Source organism: Cryptotermes secundus, unplaced genomic scaffold, assembly GCF_002891405.2.
Source record: "Cryptotermes secundus unplaced genomic scaffold, Csec_1.0 scaffold1054, whole genome shotgun sequence".
In the NCBI taxonomy this organism is placed as follows: domain Eukaryota; kingdom Metazoa; phylum Arthropoda; class Insecta; order Blattodea; family Kalotermitidae; genus Cryptotermes; species Cryptotermes secundus.
In genome coordinates this window covers 1,194,675-1,217,024 of record NW_019719379.1, presented here as the reverse complement: position 1 = coordinate 1,217,024, position 22,350 = coordinate 1,194,675, and the positions used below count along the sequence as shown (strand labels likewise).

General features: G+C 41.4%; 1 protein-coding gene across 3 annotated transcripts in view; it reads left to right on the top strand.

Moving 5' to 3' along the window:
• LOC111866009 (protein tipE) overlaps window positions 1-22,108 on the top strand; it is a 38,171-nt gene extending 16,063 nt beyond the window's left edge. For all 3 annotated transcript variants that reach the window (XM_023854488.2, XM_023854496.2, XM_033752132.1), the window contains exon 3: window positions 19,424-22,108. In XM_023854488.2, coding sequence (XP_023710256.1) covers window positions 19,424-19,487 — 64 coding nt within the window. In that variant the 3' untranslated portion in view covers window positions 19,488-22,108. The remainder of the gene's footprint in view (window positions 1-19,423) is intronic.
• The last annotated feature ends 242 nt before the right edge of the window (window positions 22,109-22,350 follow it).

Here is a 22,350-nt window from a genome sequence, read left to right as displayed (position 1 = left end):
AGGTAAACCTACTGGATTTTGTGACATTCCGTAGTTCATGATACGACGCACTGAATTAGATAAGTGTATGTTCCACAGCTGCTCAGTTACCCTCCATAGATGTCTCCACAGTGGAGGCGCATCTGTCCGTAGCCGCGTAATGGAGTCTTCTATGTAGAGCTGTGGAAACTAACTGTGAAAAATGTTCCTAATTTTGTGACGAATTTAGAGTGTCATACGGCGAAATAAGGTTTGTCAAGAAACTGGAAATATTTATCGTTTGCCTTCTATGCCAACGCCACTCTTGTGAAAACCGATACAATGGTTTTCGTATCGTAAATGTTGAAACATGACGGTCTGCCTTGCTCAGTTCGTAACTCATTGGTGCGCGAGAAGAAGGCGATAAGACTTTTCTTGCGTGACGTACTGAATTACGCGCAGTGTGATGGCGACTGGCCACATACATCAATCGATAATTCATTTTTCGGACCTCGCTATTCTATCTAATTTAATTTTGATCAGAACTCAGCTTCAGACAACATATGCTGCTTACAGAAGTCACAAAACCCTCTCTTCAAGCCATATCTATTTTTATTTACACGAATGGAGTTCAAACCAGTTATTTCATTGTTAACCGAAATGTCTGGGGGATCGACATTCTTTGCTATCAGCTTATGTTACTTGGACTTTATTAATATCTATATATTTCTATATGTAATAATACAAATGCCGTCGTGAATGCAACAGTTTATTTGGTTGTAGTTCTTTGTCTTTTCTTCCTCTACACTACATGTTTCGGCCGTAACTGGCCATCATCAGGTATATTTTTCACTACGTAGCTGTCACACTGCACACAATCAAAATCTAAAACACCAGCCTGTCAGTTTAGTTTAAAATCTCGTCAATTTCATTTTAGAATTCCAGTTTAAAATTTAATTTTTTTTTAATTTAAAATTCAAAATTTAAAGTTTTAAATCACATGGATATCTGCTCTGTGTCTACATGTGCTGCAGCGGCTGTTTCTTGTTTCCAGCACCGTTCATGTATTATTCTGTGCAGGCTCCGTGTGTGTGTGTCGCTGCTCGTCTTTAATACGTGTGCCAAAAAAGTATTAAAGATTAGCTGCGAATATAGCCAAATAAATTGTTGCATTCACGACGGCATTTGTATTATTACATATAGACGTGTGTAGTGCAACAGGATGCTTAAGTATAATATAGTATCTATATATTATTTGAAACGCTCTAAAACTCAGTGCTTCTGAAAAGCTTGCTGTGTATTCTGGACAGCCCATGCCAAATCTTATTCCGGCACTGTTTATCCTGAGTTTTCCGTTGTTGTATTCAGTCACTCCAAGCGCTTGCCATGATAACTAACTCCGTGGCCTGTAATCCGCAAGCGAACTATACCTACCGAGCGACCGCCGCATGTCGGCGAAGTTTGTCTGTCTAGTGGTCAGTTCCTGCCTACAGATCCAGAGGTTCCGAGTTCGATTCTCGGCACTGCCAGATTTCCTGAGAAGTCGTAGGCCTCGAACGGGGTCCACTCAGCCTCGTGAGGATAATTGAGGAGCTATTTCAAGGAAATAGCGGCTCCGGTCTAGGAAACCTAGATTAAAGGACGTGGGGATCCGTTGCGCTGACCACTTGACACCCTCTATCCTCAAAAGTTGGCACTAAAAGTTGATGGCCATGATAATATCTAATATTAGGCCTCGACAACTCCCTGCCATAACCTTTGTGACTCACATTTCACTAATCACAGACTGCATATGATCCGAGCTATTGAACGTATCGCTAAATAAACCAAGAATGAATAGAACGTCTCCAGACAGTAAAAAAAAGTAAGNTAACAGGCCGTGGAGGCCCATAGGGTTGTGAGACGTCGAGGTTCCCACATTTTTCTAGACAATGGCTCATAGATGGCGGTAATGTTGTCAGCCTTTGTCCCCAAGAATATTCCTGGTACTCATTTCTGTTAAAGGCTGAGTCAACCCCAGGGCCATAATGCGGCCGGAAGGATTAGGTCAATTGAAAAAATCCGATGACCTCATCGGGACTTGAACCCGCGACCTTCCGGCCTGTAGCGTAGTGCCTCAACCAACTGCGCTATCACAGCCCCCCTCCAGACAGTAAGGACTCTTACTTTGTACTCATACAGCTCTGCAGATATTATCCGCATTGATCACGTAGTGTGATTACCAGCAGAACTGTGTTTTCAATTTATTCTGTTTCTGCTCGTGTCATTTTTAAAAAGGGACGGAAATTCTAAATTAATTTTCATCACAGTCTGCAAAGAAAAGTTAGGTAGGTAAGGTACCCCAGTTTCTCTAATGATTGCTGCAAATTCTATCCGTAGGAAAATGTGATAACTGAAATCTGTAACTGAGGGTCTGAAATCGTTTCACAATTTCGAAAACAAATGAACAAGTTCTATAGAAATATTCCGTAAACGTGTGGCCAGTTCTTTAACCAAGAAAGAAGTGTCTTAACAGACAAGTGTTTCATGTTTTTATCAGTCTTCCACGTCTTTTCGATTGTTTAAAAATAATTTTATATACTAAATGATCTCGGAAGTTAAACAGCTTTGTGACTAGCCTGTCAGTCAATTCCTGCACCGAGATACACTTATGGTCGTAATCTGTATTGTGTGGCATGGTCCTTTGAAGTTAATATACGTCGGAATATGCAGCAGCATGAAACATATCTTGAGACTGTTCTTTAGGGCGCTTTTTGTAACAGCGTGACCCTAGAAAGAATTTATGTTTCATTTCACATCTTTGGATCTCTTCGTATAGCAAACAACTAATATAATTACCTGTTATTTTAAAATCTCTTTACATAATTTAAATTTGTGTTTCACATGCGGAAATGTAACGTTCAGATGCATGGTTTTGTTATAAGATGACCGTATACGAACATTTTATATAGAAAGTGAACAAATTACTGTAATTTAAAAGTATTCTGAAGCATTATTTACTTTCTTTTATGTGGCTATGCTTATTGTGACAGTAGTTTGTATAATAAAATTGCATAAAGCAGTTCGTGACATATACCAAACACACAGCACATCTAGGAATGCCATTCTCATCCCTAAAATGTGTTAAAAGAATAGTAACCAACTAGTAACATAACTGAAATGCCAGTGTGTCAGAGGTAAGAACGGCATGGAAAATATTTGTGCGTACATCACTACCTGATTGGTTCTTGAAACTTGATATATCTGTTTTGTTTCATTATTGTCAGTTGGCCTTAGAAGCAGTTTCTTTGTATCCTTAACTTGGCACTTCTGCACAATAGTATTAGATCTGGCTTTCTCTCGGTCTCGTAGTTGTTAGTAGTGATGTTGTCACTATTATGCTCTCACTTCGCACCCAGTTGTGTTTTGTGTTTCACAAAATAATCCAAAGTACCTCTTGCTTTAGTATATTTCAGTATGTACATGCATTTAACTATTGTATTTTGATGCACAATTAAGATTAAGGTAGGGGTGTTCTTTTACATGGTACGAGTTTAAGTGTTGTTCATTGTTCCATTTTGGATAGATGAAAGAAAAAGTATGTATATTTTCTTAGTACTATGTAATATACGCTTCTGAGTAAGATTCACTGCCTCCCAGATTTTTACACGAAATATTAATAAAACTTTCCCTTTGTTTACATGATATTAGATAGTATCTAGCCTCCAGACACAAACAGTAGTGCTATGCTGACCAAATTACACAATACGCTTCACTAATATTTTTAAGCACTTCAGGATACACCAAACTTTAATGTATAGCGTGATTTGACCCCTAAATTAAGACGCTTATTAAACTTGATAGTTATTCAGATAAGTGAAATTCTCTGATTGTAGATGTGCATACGTCAGCAGTCGAATATCTAATCTTGTATCAATAATGGTCAAGGTTTTAAAGTTTTAGAAGCCCATGGTGATGGTAGCGATTGTTTGCTCAGGAGTCAGCGTCTACAGGTGGAAGTAATGCGGTTGTATGCCTACGTGTATGAACATACAGAAGTGATGGGCCATATGGGGGCATCAGTAGCAGGCGTGCAGGGATAAGGTTAGGGCTGCCGTAAATGTACTTAGAAAGCGGTGTGTGTGGAGATTCTGCCTAGTCTAAACGACTCTGTTAACACAGAGGGTGATTATTATGTGCTGAAATCTCAGGATAGTCGGCATAGCGACTGGCTACGGGCTGGACGACCGAGGGATCGGAGTTCGAGTCAGGGGTGGGCGGAAGATTATTCTCCACATCGTCCAGACCGGCTCTGGGATCCACACTATCTCTTATCTAATGAGTACGGGGGAATTTTCCCGGGGGTAAAGCGGCCGGGAGCCGGTCACGGTAGCCGAGCGGTCTAAGGCATGTACTGTCTTCGCTCGCTTGGAAACCGGGATCGTGGGTTCGAATCCCACTCAGGGCATGGATGTTTAGTTTGTGTGTGTGCGTTTTTCTGTGTTTGTGTACAGGTAGAGGCCTTGCGACGAGCTGATCACCCGCCAAAGGAGTCCTACCGAATGTGTAAGATTTAGAAAAGCCGAAGTGAACGGAGAAGTTCATGGAGGTAGGCCTAGGCCCACTGGGGCTGTAGTGCCAAGGAAAAAAAAACGGCCGAGGGTTGAAGCTGACCACTTACCTCCAGCTAGTGCCGAGGTCAAGAATGGTGGCTGTATACACGCACTCCACCATCCGTCTTCATGGCGTAGTGTTTGATTAATTAAGCAAAGGAACAACTTTATATTCCATTATTCTGCTACAGTTCTACAGCCCTTGTCGGGCCTTGGCCGCTTTTTTAGTTTCTTAGTCTATACACAGTCGGTAGGACTCAGACGGGGGGAGGGGTCAGGCTGTCGCAAGGCCGCTACCTATAGTACACCTATTTTTTTTAATGCTAGTGGGGTGGGACTAAGTCCCTTGTACTGCGGCCACTTCTGGCCTATTGTACCAGGCCCAAGAGGTTAGGTAAGGGTGATTGTGGAGCAATTGGTGGAATGTAGATTGGCAGGGGAAACCGAAGTACTCGGAGAAAACCTGCCCCAGCGCCACTTTGTCCACTACAAATCCAACTTGACCAGACCCAGGATCGAACCCGGGCCGCCGTGGTGGGAAGCCAGCAACTAACGGCTTGAGCTATGGCGCGGCCTCATAGTACTCACAGAATAAACGCACACACAGACATCCATGCCTTGAGTAGGATTAGAACCCACGACCCCAGTGCTTGAACGGGCAATAGCAACTCATGCCTTATACCGCGCGGCCACTGTGATCGGCAGAGCGGTAACTTCACCTAATCTCCGGATAACGTTTATAAGTTGTAATTTATGTATGCCATTTATTTGGGAAATCTACGAAGCTTCAATAAATATTTTCTTTACGACCCTCTTCAAATAGCTGGCAGATTGGTGATCATTGTCTCTTTTATGTAGTGGTATTTGACCGATACAGTATTAGAAATCGAAGATTGCCAACCATTTTTCGGGGAAATGTGGCACGCATACCTAGTAACAGACATTTACTGATGCTAGTACTATTGATTAGGAACTGGAGGACACTTTTCATAGTGGCATGAATAAGGAATAAGCATGGCACGCAATGTCGCGTCTGTTCCCTCATGACGACATGACGCCCGCCATTGTTTTCCCGTTGCCCTGGTAACATACGACCTGCATTAAGTTGCCGACTTTCTGGCGCTTTCTAATAATGCAGAGTGCATGTTCCTTCTTTTTGTGGCTATGTTTAAACTGTACAATATTGCGTATATTGCATATTATACTCGTGTGTAGTTATGCTTTTCCGATATCCCCGAAGCTGCTTACAGAGCCTGTCCGTTTTTCGGCTTACGATCCATATTAGCGGTTACTGGTAATGAGTAAAGTCTGTGTGGTGTGCAGATTTCATAATGCGCGAAAATTGGCAGGTTTTACCGGCTGGGCAATAATTTAGGTGTCATAAAATGTTAAATGTTTCGTAGGCCACTCAACTATTCGTTTCATATGTTATTACTCGACTGCTTACAGTGCTCTAGGGTTAACAACCTCATTCACAAACCGTAATTGCCCTGATACTACGAAAATATATTTTAACAGGTGTTTATACTTTGTATTCACCCTTAGTTCTTTGACGTCCCATTTCTCTCTCACACAATAATGTCAGTGTTTCCTATTCATTTCCTGCCTCAATGAATCCAGACAGCAAAGGAATTGTAAACTGTAAGTTTACATAGCAGAAAGCTGCGGAGATTTGACCCAAAATAGGAGCAGCAAGTGGCTTGTCAGGAAGTGAGGGAGGGTGAAGGTCTAGGATGATGCCGTTGTCACTGTCAGGGGATCGATTTCTTCCTCCCCCACAATCCCTATTTCTTTGCACATGAGACTTGAATGGCGAGACCGCGACGGAATGTAAAGGCATGTGTCTGAATGCGCAGCGTCTGCCTGCTGTCCTTCTGCTGTCCTTCTGCTGTCCTTCTGGTGTTGTTCTGCATAACCCATTAACTAAACCGCCAATTAAGTAACGTAGTAACAACCTCAGTAATTACAGTGTACAGTCACTTACAGATTTGTACAATAGTTGCGATTTTGAGGATCAGAACGCCATAAATGAAACATAATTTTCCCATAAGAAATAAAAGAAATGGTAGCTGTTAGAGGAAACTGCTCTCTCAGTACTTATTCTAACATCTTTATTCTTTCGCCATTTTTTATTTTAAACTATGCTTATAATATTTACTTATTCTATATGGTCTAGTGGTCAGAGTTCCTGGCTACACATCCAGAGGTCCTGGGTTCGATACCCGGCGCTACCAGATTTTGTGAGAAGTAGTTGATCTGGAACGGGGTCCACTCAGCCTCTTGAAGATAATTGAGGAGCTGTTTCGAGGAAATAGCGGCTCCGGTCTAGAAAATCGAGATTAACGGTCATGGGGATCCGTTGCGCTGAACACGTGACATCCTCTATCCGCTAAAGTTGGCATTAACTTCGTCGGCAAGCGGCGGTCGCTCGGTCGGTATACTTCGCTTGCGGACTACAGACCACAGAGTTTGTTTTGTTACTAACGATAATAAAGACACCCCTTGTCATGGCGGGTTGCCTTGCAAGTCGCTGAAGGCGACGACATGGAAACCCGGTATCTGCGAGCATAACTGGCCTGCCCTCTTACGGTGGGACATAAACACAGGGACCTGGTCCTCGAGGTTGTGGGTTGGACACAAGACTAATGAGCTTGCTCTTTAAAATACATATCGTTGCGAAATCCAAAGAGGTGAAAAGCGGATGTAATCTGACAATCCTCTAAGGAAGGCTGTGGCTAAAAAAGGGCTCTTTTGCCAATGTCGATGGTGAAAATAATAAAGATATTAAGAAGCCTATCTCAAACAATAAAATAATTTTAAAGAAACGTGTTGCCAACATTGGGTGAGGTAGCTTGCTGGTGGTTACGGTATTGGAGGGGAGAGAATTACTGGGGATGGGGCCATCTGGGTCAGATGACCCAGCAGGCGATGATAACGGAGAAGCAAGAGGTAAAGAAGCCTCTTCATTTATGTTTGGCTTTCGAGATGTCTCAGGTAGAGGGTTAATGTTCATTAGGTCTGATGCTTTCATATCTTTTTCAAACCTCGTAATTACGAGAAATGGTTCGCGTAATTGGAAACCCACAAATAAAATCCGTGTAAATCGAGAAGCGATAAAAATATGATGTTGATATGGGATTTCAAGTGTCACAACCTTCAGTGCAATATACCGTAACCGGTTTACTTCAGTTCACATTTGCATAATTTGTTTTTAAAGGGTTTTGACGATGGTGTACAATACTTAGAATTACTGGCTCTTCGGACTTTGTCCATCGTCCGGTATTCTAGAAACTACGAAACAACGTTTCGGAATCTGTTTTCCATCATCAGGTGTGGGGGACACAACAGAGTGTCCCCTCCCTCTCTCACCTGACAACGGACACAGATCCAGTTTCTGAAACGTGTTTTATAGTTTCTAGAATACCGGACAATAAGACCGAAACCCCAGTAATTCTGAGCATAATTTGTTTCCCTTAAACCAATTTTAATATTAGCCCCCCCCCCCCAATCTACGACTCCTGCACCTTCATTCNCATTCGCAACCAGACCGTGTTAACATAGAATATTGCAGATGATTTTAATTTAAGTTCTGCGTCTGGTTTTGCACCGAGCTAGAACGTCTGGATTGTCAGATAGTGTTCAAAAGCAGTGGTTGTATCGAGTCATGTAACCAGGCTTCCGTTGCCATGACAACGAATGGTTACGTCATCACACATACAGCGTGGGAAGAAATAACGTCGGATTGGAGCCCGCTAATATCGGTATCTTCTAACGTCATCTACCAGACGGGATAATAGAAAAAGTAGCTTCCATTCAAATTCGACATGACAGTCTGTGAAACATCACTCGCATTGTACGAGTGTTATCTGCATTGTGTTGACGTTGCAACGTACTGCACACTGAATTCGATATGATGCGCTTATAGTCATTTCATTAAAAGCAATTTACATATAAAAGCCTACTTTACTTTTTAAAAAAAGTAGTAATGATATATATACATCATTGTCATTCGGGTCCGATGAACTGTCACAGACGTAGAGTGTTTCTCTGTCTCATGTTCCACGAACAGCCACGTTTCGTTTTCTTCGGACTGGCAGTTCACCGTTAAACAAACGCAGTCGACTTCTGTTTAACGGCCGTCGTCTCTAATGACCAACTTCTGTATATATGTACATCATTCTGAACTAACCAACTTCATGGAGTTGAGCCCTTCTGGAGAAACGGCCAATTGTGCAGTCACTCAAGAACTTCCCACTATTTTATGGAACCCTAAGGCTTATTACCATGTTCACAAGAGCCCTCCACTGGCCTCTATCCTGAGCCGGATCAATCCGATCTATACCACCACATCGTAGTGATCTCTTTCTTTCTGGCTTTCCCACCAATATCCTATATGCACTCCTCTTCTCCCCATTCGTGCTACATGCCCTGCCCATCTCATGCTCATTGACTTGATCATTCTAATTATACTTGGAGAACATTACAAGTTACGAAAGCTTTTCATTATGCAGTTTTTTCCCAATCCCCCGTCACATCATTTCTCTTTTGTCCAAATGTTCTCAGCACCTTGTTCTCAGACACCCTCAGTCTGTGTTCATCCCTTAATGTTAGAGATTAAGTTTCACATGCATACAGAGCCACAGGCAAAATTATATTTTTGTATATTCTAATTTGTACGTTTTTAGACAGCAGACGAGAAGAGGAAAGGTTCTGGACTGAATGTTAGCTTGTTGCGAAATGTCACAAATGTTACATAGCTCTGTGTAACTTTTGTGTTTGTGGAAATGTTCGTGTGATCCCTTGGGAAACGTTCTCTTCGAATAAAGAAATGCAATTGATTCCTAGGTTGTTTAAGGACGGTGTGTTGACTAAGGTGAAAAGAAAGTCCGTGGCTTGAGTCCGCAAGCGAACTATACCGACCGATCGACCGCCGCTTGTCGGCGAAGTTAGTGCGAACTTTAGCGCATAGAGGGTGTTGCGTGGTCAGCGCATCCAATCCCCACGGACGTTTATCTCGGTTTTCTAGACCGGAGCCGCTGTTTCCTTGAAATAGCTCCTCAGTTATCCTCACGAGGTTGAGTGGACCCCGTTCGAGACCCACTACTTCTCAGAAAATCTGGTAGCGCCGGATATCGAACCCGGACCTCTGGATCTGTAGCCAGGAACTCTGACCACTAGACCATAGGGGCATTTGTTGACTAAGATGATACGCACGTAAATTGTGAGAAGAAAATCATATGGAAGGAGGTCGCCATAACCTATCTGAAGGTGCTACCAGTAATGACTGCGGTATCTGTAGATGTAATCACAGAAAAATCATGTACAGTAACTCGAGAGGAATTTGAAAGTTAGATGGCTCCGCGAATAAATGACACCAGTATTAACCTAAGAAAGTCATCTCCCCAATCTGTTATACCGATTGTTAAAGTTATTTATTATCTGCTGCATGGACATATCCCGGGGAAATTTGCAGCTGCCTTAATGTTCCCATAACCGCCTCTGTGGTCTAGTGGTTAGGGTTCCTGGCTACAAATTGAGAGGTCCCGGGTTCGATTTCCGGCGCTACCAAATTTTCGGAGAAGTAGTGGGTCTGGAACGGGGTCCACTCATCCTCGTGAAGATAATTGAGGAGCTGTTTCAAGGAAATGGCGGCTCCGGTCTAGAAAACTGAGATTAACAACCGTGGGGATCCCTTGCGCTGACCACGTGATACCCTATATCTGCTAAAGTTGGCACTAACTTCGCCGACAAGCGGCGGTCGCTCGGTCGGTATACTTCGCTTGCGGACTACAGACCACAGAGTTTGTTTGCTTAATGTTACCATATTTTTAAAAAATGAGCTATAAATGACTATGGTAATTATTGAAGCATTAGTATCTATCTATGACTGTACGGCTCTTTGTTGGACATTTGCCATTTTTTTCAGTTTCTTAATTCTATGCACAGTCGGTATGACTCCTTGGACGGGGATGAGCCCGTAGCATGGCCGCTACCTACACACAGAACAGCGCAAACGCAGAATAAACTCACACAGACATCCATGACTTGAGGGGGTTTCGAACCCACGATCCCAGTGTTCGAGCGGAACGCGACAACTGTGGTCGGCGAAGCGTTAGTATATTGAACTATAAAATGTATGCCGACATTTAACCAAAAGAATCGAAAAACAGCAGACGTAATATTGTCATATCGGCAACTTGACTTTGAAAACAGACTGTACTGAACGAACTGCATTTTTTTATCGTTACCATGTAGACTGAAAATCACAGAGAGCTCAATGTTTCAACATTTATAGCGTTTACATATGCGAAGCCCCCTTGACAGGTTAATCAGTATAGGAGTAAAAGGTCATAAATGGAATAAAAAGCAGTGCACCGCAGTACAGACAGAAAGCGGACAAGTTGGAAGTTACACTCCAGTAACAGTAAACCAAGCGATATGACAAGTGTGCCTGTCTTTTGTTGTCCACACTTTTCAGTGGATTTATACGTATGTATGTTTATATTGATGAAATGACAGAACAAGGAGTTCCTGGCAGAACTCATAAAGCTTACAACTCATTTGCACAGACTTTCAGGCTTGCAAGTCTTGTAGTACATGTACTGTATCATGTTTTGATCAGGTTAATTTATAACCCAACAACAACATCCCGATTGGTTAACGCGCTTACCTCTAGCGCAGATGGTCATAAAATTGCGTCCTATTTCAGTCAAATATTTTTATTGTTATAACCAAATTATAGGAGCCGGGATAGCGTAGTAGGTACAGTGACTGGCTACGGACTGGACGACCGAATGGTCGGTATTTGAGTCCTTGTAAAGTCAAGAATTTTCTCTTCTCAACGTTGTCCATATCGACTCTGGGGCCCACACAACCTCCTATCCAAAGGCTACCGGGTGCTCTTTCTTCGGGGGTAAAGCGGTAGGTGCGTAAAGCTGACCACTCACCTAAAATTGGTGCAGAGGTCAAGAAAATGTGGACCTATGCATCCACTCCTCCATACGCCTTCATGGCGTAGTGCTTAGGAAGAACTTTACCTACCTTACGTATTATTATTTCGGTAACGTAGTTGGTTGAGGCGCTATGCTACAAGCCGGATGGTCGCGGCTTCTATTCCCAACGATATCACTGGATTTTTCAATTGACCTAATCCTTCCAGCCGCACTGTGGCCCTGGCGTCGACTCAGTCTCTAACAGAAACGAGCACCAGGAAGCTTCCTGGGATTAAGGTCGGCTGGCGCGTAAGGCTGACAGACTTACCGCCATCTATGTTCCGGTTGTCTAGAGAAAATGTGGGACCTCTCACAACCCTATGGGCCTTCACTGTCTCTTATAGGGAGAGCTTTACCGTTTTACATTATTATTATTACCTTTTTATGAAGTATTATTAGGTATAGATTTTAACAATGTTAAGTTTATCGGACAAAACCTCAATATTCCTAACCTTCCGCGTGTTTTTAATTATTCTCTTAGAAACAATAAATCGTACGAAAATTGTAGTTATGTTTATGATATATCTGCATACCAGATCATGGATGTGCAAATAACATTTTTTTGTTTGCTATCGCTGTCAAATCCGAAGTTGAATATGTACTCCATGCAGCCACCATTTTGTTGTGTTACATTCTAAAAGAAAATGCCGGACATGTCCGGACGGACGCGTCACGTTTGCTGTGGTTACGGGAGAGGTAATCAGAGTCTGTTGCGTATCTGTATTATAAAATAAATACATGTTTACTTAAAAAATTTAGGATTACAATGGGCACCAATGTTTGTTAACTGATCCTGGTTTTTTGTTTCACATTCTGAAGGAACTGGATGTCTACTGTTGGATACTGTAATGTTGAGTGGACTCTAGTTTATCTTTATTAGTACTAATTTCAGCCGATAAAGCAAGGATTGTGCAAAGGTTATAAAGGGAAGCAATTCTAGCGTTAAATGGCATGTATAATTACCAGCTTCACTTGTCGCGCGAAAGGCGGTCTGCGCGATTTACGTGGCAAACTTTGCGAGCAAATACACTGCATGTGAATTGCGGACCTTGAGAGACGAAGTTAACATAGTGACCGCACTGTCTCCGACTCTCTAAAGCTTTTTATTCTGGGTTCGAATCTCTCGCGCGGCGCGGGTAAAAGTCTACGTTGTTTTGATGACGTTGCCCTGTACGAATATTTTATTGTTATATGCATTTCCTGTGTACGCCATGTTTCTTTAATAATGGCCGCCATAAGCGAACGATGTAACAACAGGTTTTAGTACCACTGCTGTTTGATATACCGTATTTACGCATGTATAGGCCGCGTGGTTGTATAGGCCGCAGCACAATTTTCAGACAGAAATTATAGAAAAAATAATTTTCTTGGAATATTATTTCAGGAGTATTACACTCTGTATTACTAATTATGAATATAATTTTTTTTAAATTAAGTGTGATTTCGAATATAAGCCGCACCCCAGTTTTCCTCTTGAATTTTTGGCAAAAAATGTGCGGCCTATACATGCGTAAATACGGTATATTACTAATTACTTGCCCGAAAACAATTTTAGCAAGTACATTGTTTTTAATGTAAGTAGTAACAATAATAGATACGTCTCATGTTATGTAATTGAACTTTATTATCCTGATGATAAGGGCGATAGGACAAAGAGCTAAAGCCTCAGAGTCGTTTGTTTCTCCCCCCACCCCATTCTTGTCATGGGATAAAAAAACAAAATTCGTGGTTTTAGTCCGCAAGCGAAATATACCGACCGAGCGACCGCTGCTTGTCGGCGAAGTTATTGCTAACTTTAGCGGATAGAATAGATAGACAGATAGACAGCCAAACGACTCCCCACGGCCGTTAATTTCGGTTTTCCAGACCGGAGCTGGGATTACTTACTTACTTACTTATTCATGGAGCTGAGCCCTTCTGGAGGAGCCGCCAGTTCTGCAGCTACTCAAGAATTTCCCAGCATTTTATGGAAGCCGAAGGTTCATTACCATGTTCACAAGAGCCATCCACTAGTCCTTATCCTGAGCCAGATCAATCGAATCCATACCATCCCATCCTATCTCTCTAAGGTCCATTTTAATGTTGTCCCAGTGGTCTCATTCCTTCTGGCTTTCCCACCAGTATCCTATACTCATTCCTCGTCTCCCCCATTCATGCTACATGCTCTGCCCACCCCATGCTCCTTGACTTGGTCATTCTAATTATACCCGGAGCTGGGATATGTAGAAGAAAGTTGATAGAACAGGATTTAGACGGTTGGTAATAGTGCAACAACACGGCACACACAGATGAAGAAGGGCATGAGGGCGTGTCTTCCGTTTTAGGTATTAGATTATTGAGTGAAGCTTGGATGGCAGTTAAAAATTTCAGTAATTAAAGGAAATTCCTTAAACACATAACACATGAGAGTCTGTATTGAAAGTATTGATGTCGCATAAGATCATGGGGGAAAGCCATAGGATAGTGGTTAGCACTTTCACGGTTTTATTGATTTATCTTCTCGTGTTATTTACACCATTTAGTGTCATTGCCATAACGGTTGTTATGTTCGCATTTTATCACAAGATTATGTAATGCTAAGAACGTGTCTTGCTTTCTATTTTTTCTTCATTTTATTTCCAAGCTCTGTGAAGTTCTTCTGACGTAAGCAACAAAACAGCTGTTAAAAACTTTGCAGTGACGTAGATATTGAGTCACTGTAAAAAAAATTGACATGTTCCCAAAACTTTGTCTCTCATATATACAGTTGCATTACCAGCTTTTCCACTCAAAACTCAATACAAAAGTTGAGTTGTCTTGTCATTTTCGACTAGCACGAACCAGTCTACTTTAAAACGTTAAGTGGAAGCTAATGTCGTTTAGTTTTATAAAAATTCCTAACATATGATGCTCGGTTTTTAAACTTATCGTGAAACATGTCGAGGGATTACTACCTTATTTTTGACCAAGTCACCGAGCAAGTTTGTAGACTTGTAGAAGGGAGGTGTACCTTTCGAATCTCGGCCAGACCAATGACAATCATGACTGAGGTGCTTCATGGTTATCCCCATTCATTCGATATAAGTGACGGGTTGGCACCAAATTGCCAATTACAGTGGCCGCGCGGCCTAAGGCACGAATTGTCTTCGCCCACTCAAACACTTGGGTTGTGGGTTCGAATCCCACTCGAGGCATGGATGCCTATGTGCGTTTATTCTGTGTTTCTCTTGTTCTGCGGGTAGGTAGCGGCCTTGCGACGGACTGATCCCCCGTCCAAGGAGTCCTACCGTCTGTGTATAGGTTAAAAACTGAAAAAGCTGCCAAGGCCCAGGAAAGGGCTATAGAGCCGTAATAGAATAGAATAGTATCCAGGTAGATCACGACCACTTTCTTTCCAATTATTTTCCAGTTTATCCTTCGCCAATCGTCCTGCCATGCAACCCCAAATAGTCATATACAGACTCCGTGGCCTCAATCCGCAAACGAATTATACCGACCGAGCGACAGCCGGTTGTCGGCGAAGTTAGTGCCAAGTTTAGCGGATAGAGGGTGTCGCGTGGTCAGCGCAATGAATACCCCACTGCCGTTGATCTCGGTTTTCCAGACCGGAGCCGCTGTTTCCTTGAAATGTTTCTTCAGTTATCCTCACGAGGCTGAGTGAACCCCGTTCCAGACCCACTACTCAGAAAATCTGGTAGCGCCGAGAATCGAACCCGGGACCTCAGGATCTGTATCCAGGAACTCTGCCCACTAGACCAGATACAGACCGCGTCGTAAAATAAGCCACAAAACCCAGTCCCACCTCACGCTCCAGTGGCCGAATGCTTCTTGGTTTCACCTTGCGAAATTCTCAATACTGATCTGAGACCATGGCCGATTTAGGTTTCAGTGGTAAGCCAGAACTCATGTCCATAATTATATGAGCAATGTGTCAGTTTTTATGCACACAGTCCGAATGCTACCGGATCGTCGGTTCAAAAACGATACGATGTTGTCTCTTATAACTTTATGTGAGCTGCAGCGAATTGAGGTCAGTTAGTGTTGAGAACTTGCGTGCATAAACCCTCGTCCTTTCTCTTCGAAACACATTATCACATGCAAAAGCTTCGTTGGTATTTGGCTTGATTCACCGTTTCCGTCTGGCGCATAGCCAAATGGTGGTCATACATAATTAACCCTATATATCTCTTGTTTCAACGCTTTATGCATGTATTTAAAGTCAAATGATGCATACCATCCATTTGTTCTAACCTGGAAGGCTCACCTAAATAACAGTATACAGAAGCACTTGTTTAAGGTCTTTTGACTACAACAGTCGGATCTAGCTATCCATCCAATCTATCTGTGTATCTGTCTATCTATCTATGTATCTATCTATCTGTTTGTATCTGTATTCATTCAATGTCTCTACAGCCCTTTCTAGGGACTTGGCCGTNCTACAACAGTCGGATCTAGCTATCCATCCAATCTATCTGTGTATCTATCTATCTGTTTGTATATTTATTCATTCAATGGCTCTACAGCCCTTTCTAGGGACTTGGCCGTTTTTTTTTTTTTAGTTTCTTAATCTTATACACAGCCGGTAGTACTCCGTGGGTGAGGGATCAGCCTAACGCAAGGCCGCTACTACACTCACGACAGCACAAACACAGAATAAAAGCACACAAACATCCATACTTCAAGTGGAATTCGAACTCACGATCTCAGTGTTTGAGCGGGCGAAGACAGTTAATACCTTAGACCGCGCGGCCACTGTGGTCGGCCAACAGTCTGATGACTCAACCAAATTAACTTTCTTACGTTTCTTCATCTGTAACATTAAGACCCAGGACGTGAAAGCCCGTTGGGAGTCTCACTTCTGATCTAACCACCTTATTCTAGTTCTCCCAACATTACTACTTCTCTTCAATCTATATTTTATTGTTATCCTCCATTCTTTCCACGTATTATCTGCACTGTATGCTGTGTTTCTCTGTATGCCTATCCTTACCACGTTAGCTACCCGAAGTTGCTGGCCAGTTGTGTCATTGTTTATGTGGTCTCTTGGAGTATATCCAGCAACTGGCCCAAGCAATCTCTTCCCTTACTTCAGTACGTGTAATTAATTCCATGATGTTAAGTCCTTGAGAAGCTAATATTTGCAGTTTATGGGAACCGAACGCTCATTATCAAGTCCACCAGAACCTTCAAGTGGTTCCTATTTCGAACCAAATGAATTTAATTCACAGCTTCAAAATATCTCTCGTTAAATTCCTTTTTAATATTATCCTCCCATCTACATTTAGGTGTTTCAAGTGGCATTCTCTTACTGTATTGCACGAAAATTATAAAATTCTGTGCCTGAAACATTCACCTAGTGGTCTCTGATCTCTCGAGCTAAGAATCACGCTGACCAACAGCAATGTTTATGTGCGCTGCAAATTATCCCACTCATTGTACTGACGTTGCGTTGGTATTGACTGCCGTCAAATGTGGTGACTTTGTGCCGCGTCGCTTATATCACAACGTGAAATCGCTTTAATAGCACGGTTGATAAAATGACGTCACGTTTTGATAAAAGTGACGTGGCACAAAGTCATTCCATTTGACGGCATGAAAAATTAAAAAAAAAAATACAAAAGAGGTATGTCTCCAGTGACATGACATTCATACCAAATTTTATGAAAATTAGTGCATTGGTCTCGAATGTCATTAAGTGCGACACGGTCGGCAAACGGACAATATCATAAATCTTTGCATCTTTATAATAGGAAAATAGTTTAGAAACATTATATGGAATAGGTGTAAAGATATACGTTTAGACATAAGGAGAAGCATGGTGATCTGCCGCCTACACAACTACTGTATGTAATTGTAATGAATTAAATTCAGTACTTGCGACATGTTTCGATGTTCCGGTCATCAGGCTGCATCGCATTTGTCTGCCTCATTGTTATACGTTGGTTTATTTTAAATCTGTATGCTTGTGGTTATGTAGATGGCGTGTCCTCGATATGCTAGTTACAAACAGTATAATGTTCCAATATAATATTTCATTTGATACTCAAATTAGTGGGAGCCGAGATAGCGTAATCGGTATAGCGACTGGCTACGGGCTGGATGACCGATGGATCTGAGTTCGAGTCCTGGTAGGGTCAGGAATTTTCTATTCTCTACGTCGTCCAGACCGGCACCCAACCTCCTATCCAATGGGTACGGGGGCTCTTTCTCCGGAGTAAAGCGGCGGGGGCGTGAAGCTGACCACTCACTTCCAGCTAGTGCCGAGGTCAAGAAAATGTGGATCTATACATCCACTCCCCATACACCTTCATGGCGTAATGCTTGATGACAAGGACAACTTTACCTTTTATTCAAATTTCTTCCTTTCCAGAATAGACAGTAAACCGGTCCCTGCATCAGTCCTGATTTCTCTTCGGAACAGAAACTGTAAATCGCTTTTGTTGGACTCTGTTCGCCATTCTTGCCTAGTTCTTTTATCGATTCTTCTCTTTGTAAATTAATTCCGTCCCTTATCTGATTAACTTATTAAATAAGTAACTTCCTGTCGGTAGAACAAGACGAATCAGTACTATGTCATATTACCTGTGACCACGTGTGATGCATTTTATTTCATTCTTCGTCATCCCCCCATGTAGCGCTTCCTTTTGGTATATCCGAATGAACTCAACCAGACGGATCAGTCATAATTATTTCAGAGTTCATGTGTAGACCACGCCTTCAGAAACTGATATGGCTGCATGTCGAGTAATGGAACTGCCTGGTTCTGTGGAACAAAGGTCACCGACAGGCAGAATGTTTTTCCTATACCTGATCGAGACTTGTCCGCATAATATGGATCTTTCGGATTTTATCATGTGTGAATGATTTGGGGGTCTGATATATAAAGTGTAGGTCATAATAATATTAAAATCTTTCGTCTTGGACCTTGTCTGAGTTTGATTTTCTAAAGATTTGTCATCTGATTTAGTACACCACAGTTATATTGGGTGTCCATTGTCTGAAGTTTATTTAATTAGGGCTGCACGACATTTCGGTTGTTTATTCTGCTTCCTTTTCAGGCGTGTACCTGCCAATATATATATATTAGGAAACTATTTGTGACTATATATGTATGTTATCGAAATTTGTGTGTATATTGTGATGTTATACCTTGTACTATTTTCGCGTTCTTTGACAGGGACAGCTCAGTGTGTTGTCTGATGCATAGAGATGGCACTTCATTCTCTATTTTAACTTAGAAAGGAGGGAATGAGGTAAAGTTATTAAAGGGGCAAAAGAAAGAAATTCAACGGATGAAGGATGAACATAGAAAATAAATGATTTTCCGTTGTGTTTCATTGGGGTTTTCCACCTATAATGTTTATGTTTGTTGTTAATTACAGTGGTGATCGTTACCAAATTCCGAATGTTTAGAATATTAAACGTGTATTCTTGCTACTGTTCCAAGTGGGATGTCAGTATAATGGGAAACACATAATTATAGGAGTATTTTTTTTATTCTTAGTTGGGTAAGACTGAGTCCACTTGGTACTGCGGGCACTACTGGCCTGCTGTACCAGCCCCAGCTGATAGATGATGGTGGTTGTGGAGAAATTGGTGGAATGACGATTGGTAGGGGAAACCGAAATACTCGGAGAAAACCTGCCCCAGTGCCACTTTGTCCACCACAAATCCCACATGCCCAGACCCGGGCTCGAACCCGGGCCGCCGCGGTTGGAAGCCAGCGACTAACCACCTTCATGACAGGGCCAAGTAAAATTCCAAAGCTTCATGTAGACTCATAAGAAAGGCAATGTCGAGCACAACAGCATAACTTAATGTGATCTGTTGATGTAATTTGTATCAAAATCAGCTTTGAAGAGCCTAATTACAAATTGCGTCCTCTGCATTTCTGTTGTACAGAAACTTGAGCAAGACGATGACGACAAGTATCTCAACGCCGCATGGGCAGATAGCGGAAGTTTGAGGCGTTCCTTCCAGGGGCTGTCCAACATCTCCTGGAAACCCAAGTAGAGCGGCATCAAGAGCAGAGGATAGTGCTACATTCAGCTGTGAGCTTCAGTGGTTGCAGAGCTTTCTTGCTTAACCTCTCTGCACATATGAGTGTATGCTGATGCGTCTGAAACAAGCAGGGGGCCTTGGACATTATAAGGAGGCCTGATGTGGGTTATTATTGTTATTATAAGAATTGAAACATGAATAAGAAATGTGCTGTTACCATAGCAATACCAGGAATTTGTTATCCTGATTATAGATGTACGAGTATATAATAACTGCTTGGTTTCATTTCCTGTTTGTTCGTTTCGTTTGTTGCTTTTGAATATTACTGCACACACATACGGGAGAGAGTGTGAGAGAGCTTCAGCATGCAGAGGAATTAGCTACTTGAATATAGTCTTATGAATCTGTGCTTGTAGCATGTATCATGAAGTATTTTCCGAAAGGTTACTTTTGTGTAAAAACGAAATCCCTGTAATACACTTAATATTAATTAGTTCTACAGTCTTGTGTGTAACAATATATTAAAACTTATTAAAAGCTAGTCACTTTCGACCATATTGGCCATCATCAGGTGTTAACAGTTGTGGGTGAGGACACTGCTGTCTTTTTCCCTTGGTGCTTGACGTATGGTTCTCCTATTGCGTTTGTGTGTCTGTATCAAGTGTAAATTCTAATAGAAGGATTTACACTTGTTACAAACACACTTATGCACTAGAAGAACCGTACATCAGCTAAGCATCAACGCAGAAAGACAGCGGTTTCATCACCCACAATTGTTAACACCTGATGATGGCCACTTTGGTCGAAACATATCATTAAAAATCTATAAAGTGACTAGCTTTTAATAAGTTTCAATAAATTGTTGCACATAAGACTGTAGAAGTAATTAACACTAAGTGAAAAGCGCAACAGGATGCTACAATATAATATTACCCTGTAATACAGATGGAAACCGATACGGCAGGGTCCATCCTTTGTGGCATGCTGTACTTATACATATATATTATATATATTGAATTTACATTTTTATGAAATAATTGTAAGCTTAATTCATTAATCATGTTTAAATTGTTTATGTTTTTCAAACAAGGTACTTCGGGTATTAAATGAAACAAACCGTTAGACACGAAAAGTTTAAAATCTTGAAAACTCGTGTGATTTATAAATTAAGCGAAATTTAAATTTTATAACTGGAGGAAGTCGTTATGCAGTAATGCGATGTTAATATAATATGACGGCGTTCTATTGTCTTAACTACTTTTATATATATATATATATACATGCAAACAGTAACAAGAGAGCATAATGGCTTATATTAAAGTATGTTTTTGTTTTGGTGCCATTGTAAGCTGTAAAAATAAGTCTGTAATTTTAAAAGGCACAACTATTGAAACATGAATCCCATAACATTAAGGAAATAAAGTACAGTTCGTACGAGACTATAGAAACAACAAGGAATGAACGCAAAACGTTCTATATCAATTGGATTGCAGATAATGACAACCACTGTAACTACTTCAGTAGGTGAACATGCAAACTTTTGTGAATCAATGATCGAGCAACATTTTCGAGCATTTTTCAAGTATCAAGCATGTGTCTGTTCTGCTGGTTTCGATCCAAAACCAATAGTTAGCCGAACGTTTGGTAACATAGCTTAGTCTCATGCCGATCAAAGTGGCCGCGAGGTCTAAGGCCCGAAATGTCTTCTCCCGCTCAAACACTGAGACCGTGAGCTCGAATCCCGCTCGAGGCAGGGATATCTGCGTTTATTCTGTGTTTGTGTTGTCCTATATAGGTACCGGCCTTGCGACTTGGCTGATCCCCTATCAAAGGAGTCCTACGGACTGTCTCTAAGATTCATAGTTCCTGAATTAAATTTGAATGTTAACAGCTCAGAGAGCCCAATCCATCAAGGCAGAAGAACTTAGCACCATCATCTACGTGTATGTGCACGCACCATTAATGCACGTTTGTGTGCTCTTGTATGTGTGTGCTCCCCTTTCCTAGTTTAAGACAGTGAAACTTGTATTGAATTTTAGAAGATTTATGGCCCATTAATATATTCATCTATTTGTACTATACAGAACACACATAATTTAATGCTGGGCTTCACTTAAAGCTCTGTAAAACTTCCCTGCTTTAGTATCTCGGTTGTTAAATGTGCCTGCACATTCAGACAAATTGTTTTACTGTCTAGATTAATCTGTTATTACAGGCTTTGAGGAAGGAGTCGTTACACTCTCACTTCAAATTTATCGCCAGTTGCATTACACTTATATGTCTGAATCCTACTTGCAATTTATTATAATGTAATTAATGATACCCACAAATTGTTGAATTAATTTTAATGTCTTATGGTTTTTTCCTCATTGGAAATTTACTGTGCTTGCTCGCATATGTGTCGAAGCCGTTCAACATATAACATATGATTTCAGATGAAGCATAGTTTAAAAGAAAATCATGAAGGGTAAGAGAACTGGAAGATTTCACAACGAATCCGGTGTTTCCGAAATTACTAGATGTTTTACTTTGATGATGAATTGTACAGTATACAAAATCAAGATAAATAAATGCTGTCACATTGGAGATACCGTGTGAATATTTTATGCTCAATTTATGGAATCTTCTGTATATCATGTAACAACAGCAGCTTTGTCACTTGGTAGAATACAATTTATATTCGACCTTTTGATCCATATATCTTTATTTGGCTGTCTGAATTTAAAGTGCTGGCACAGAAATCAGAGAGGCACTTACATACTGTGACATGTTGCGCAACGGAGGACCCGTACCTCCCCAGTGGCACGTGGCGGTAACGTAGCGCTCTC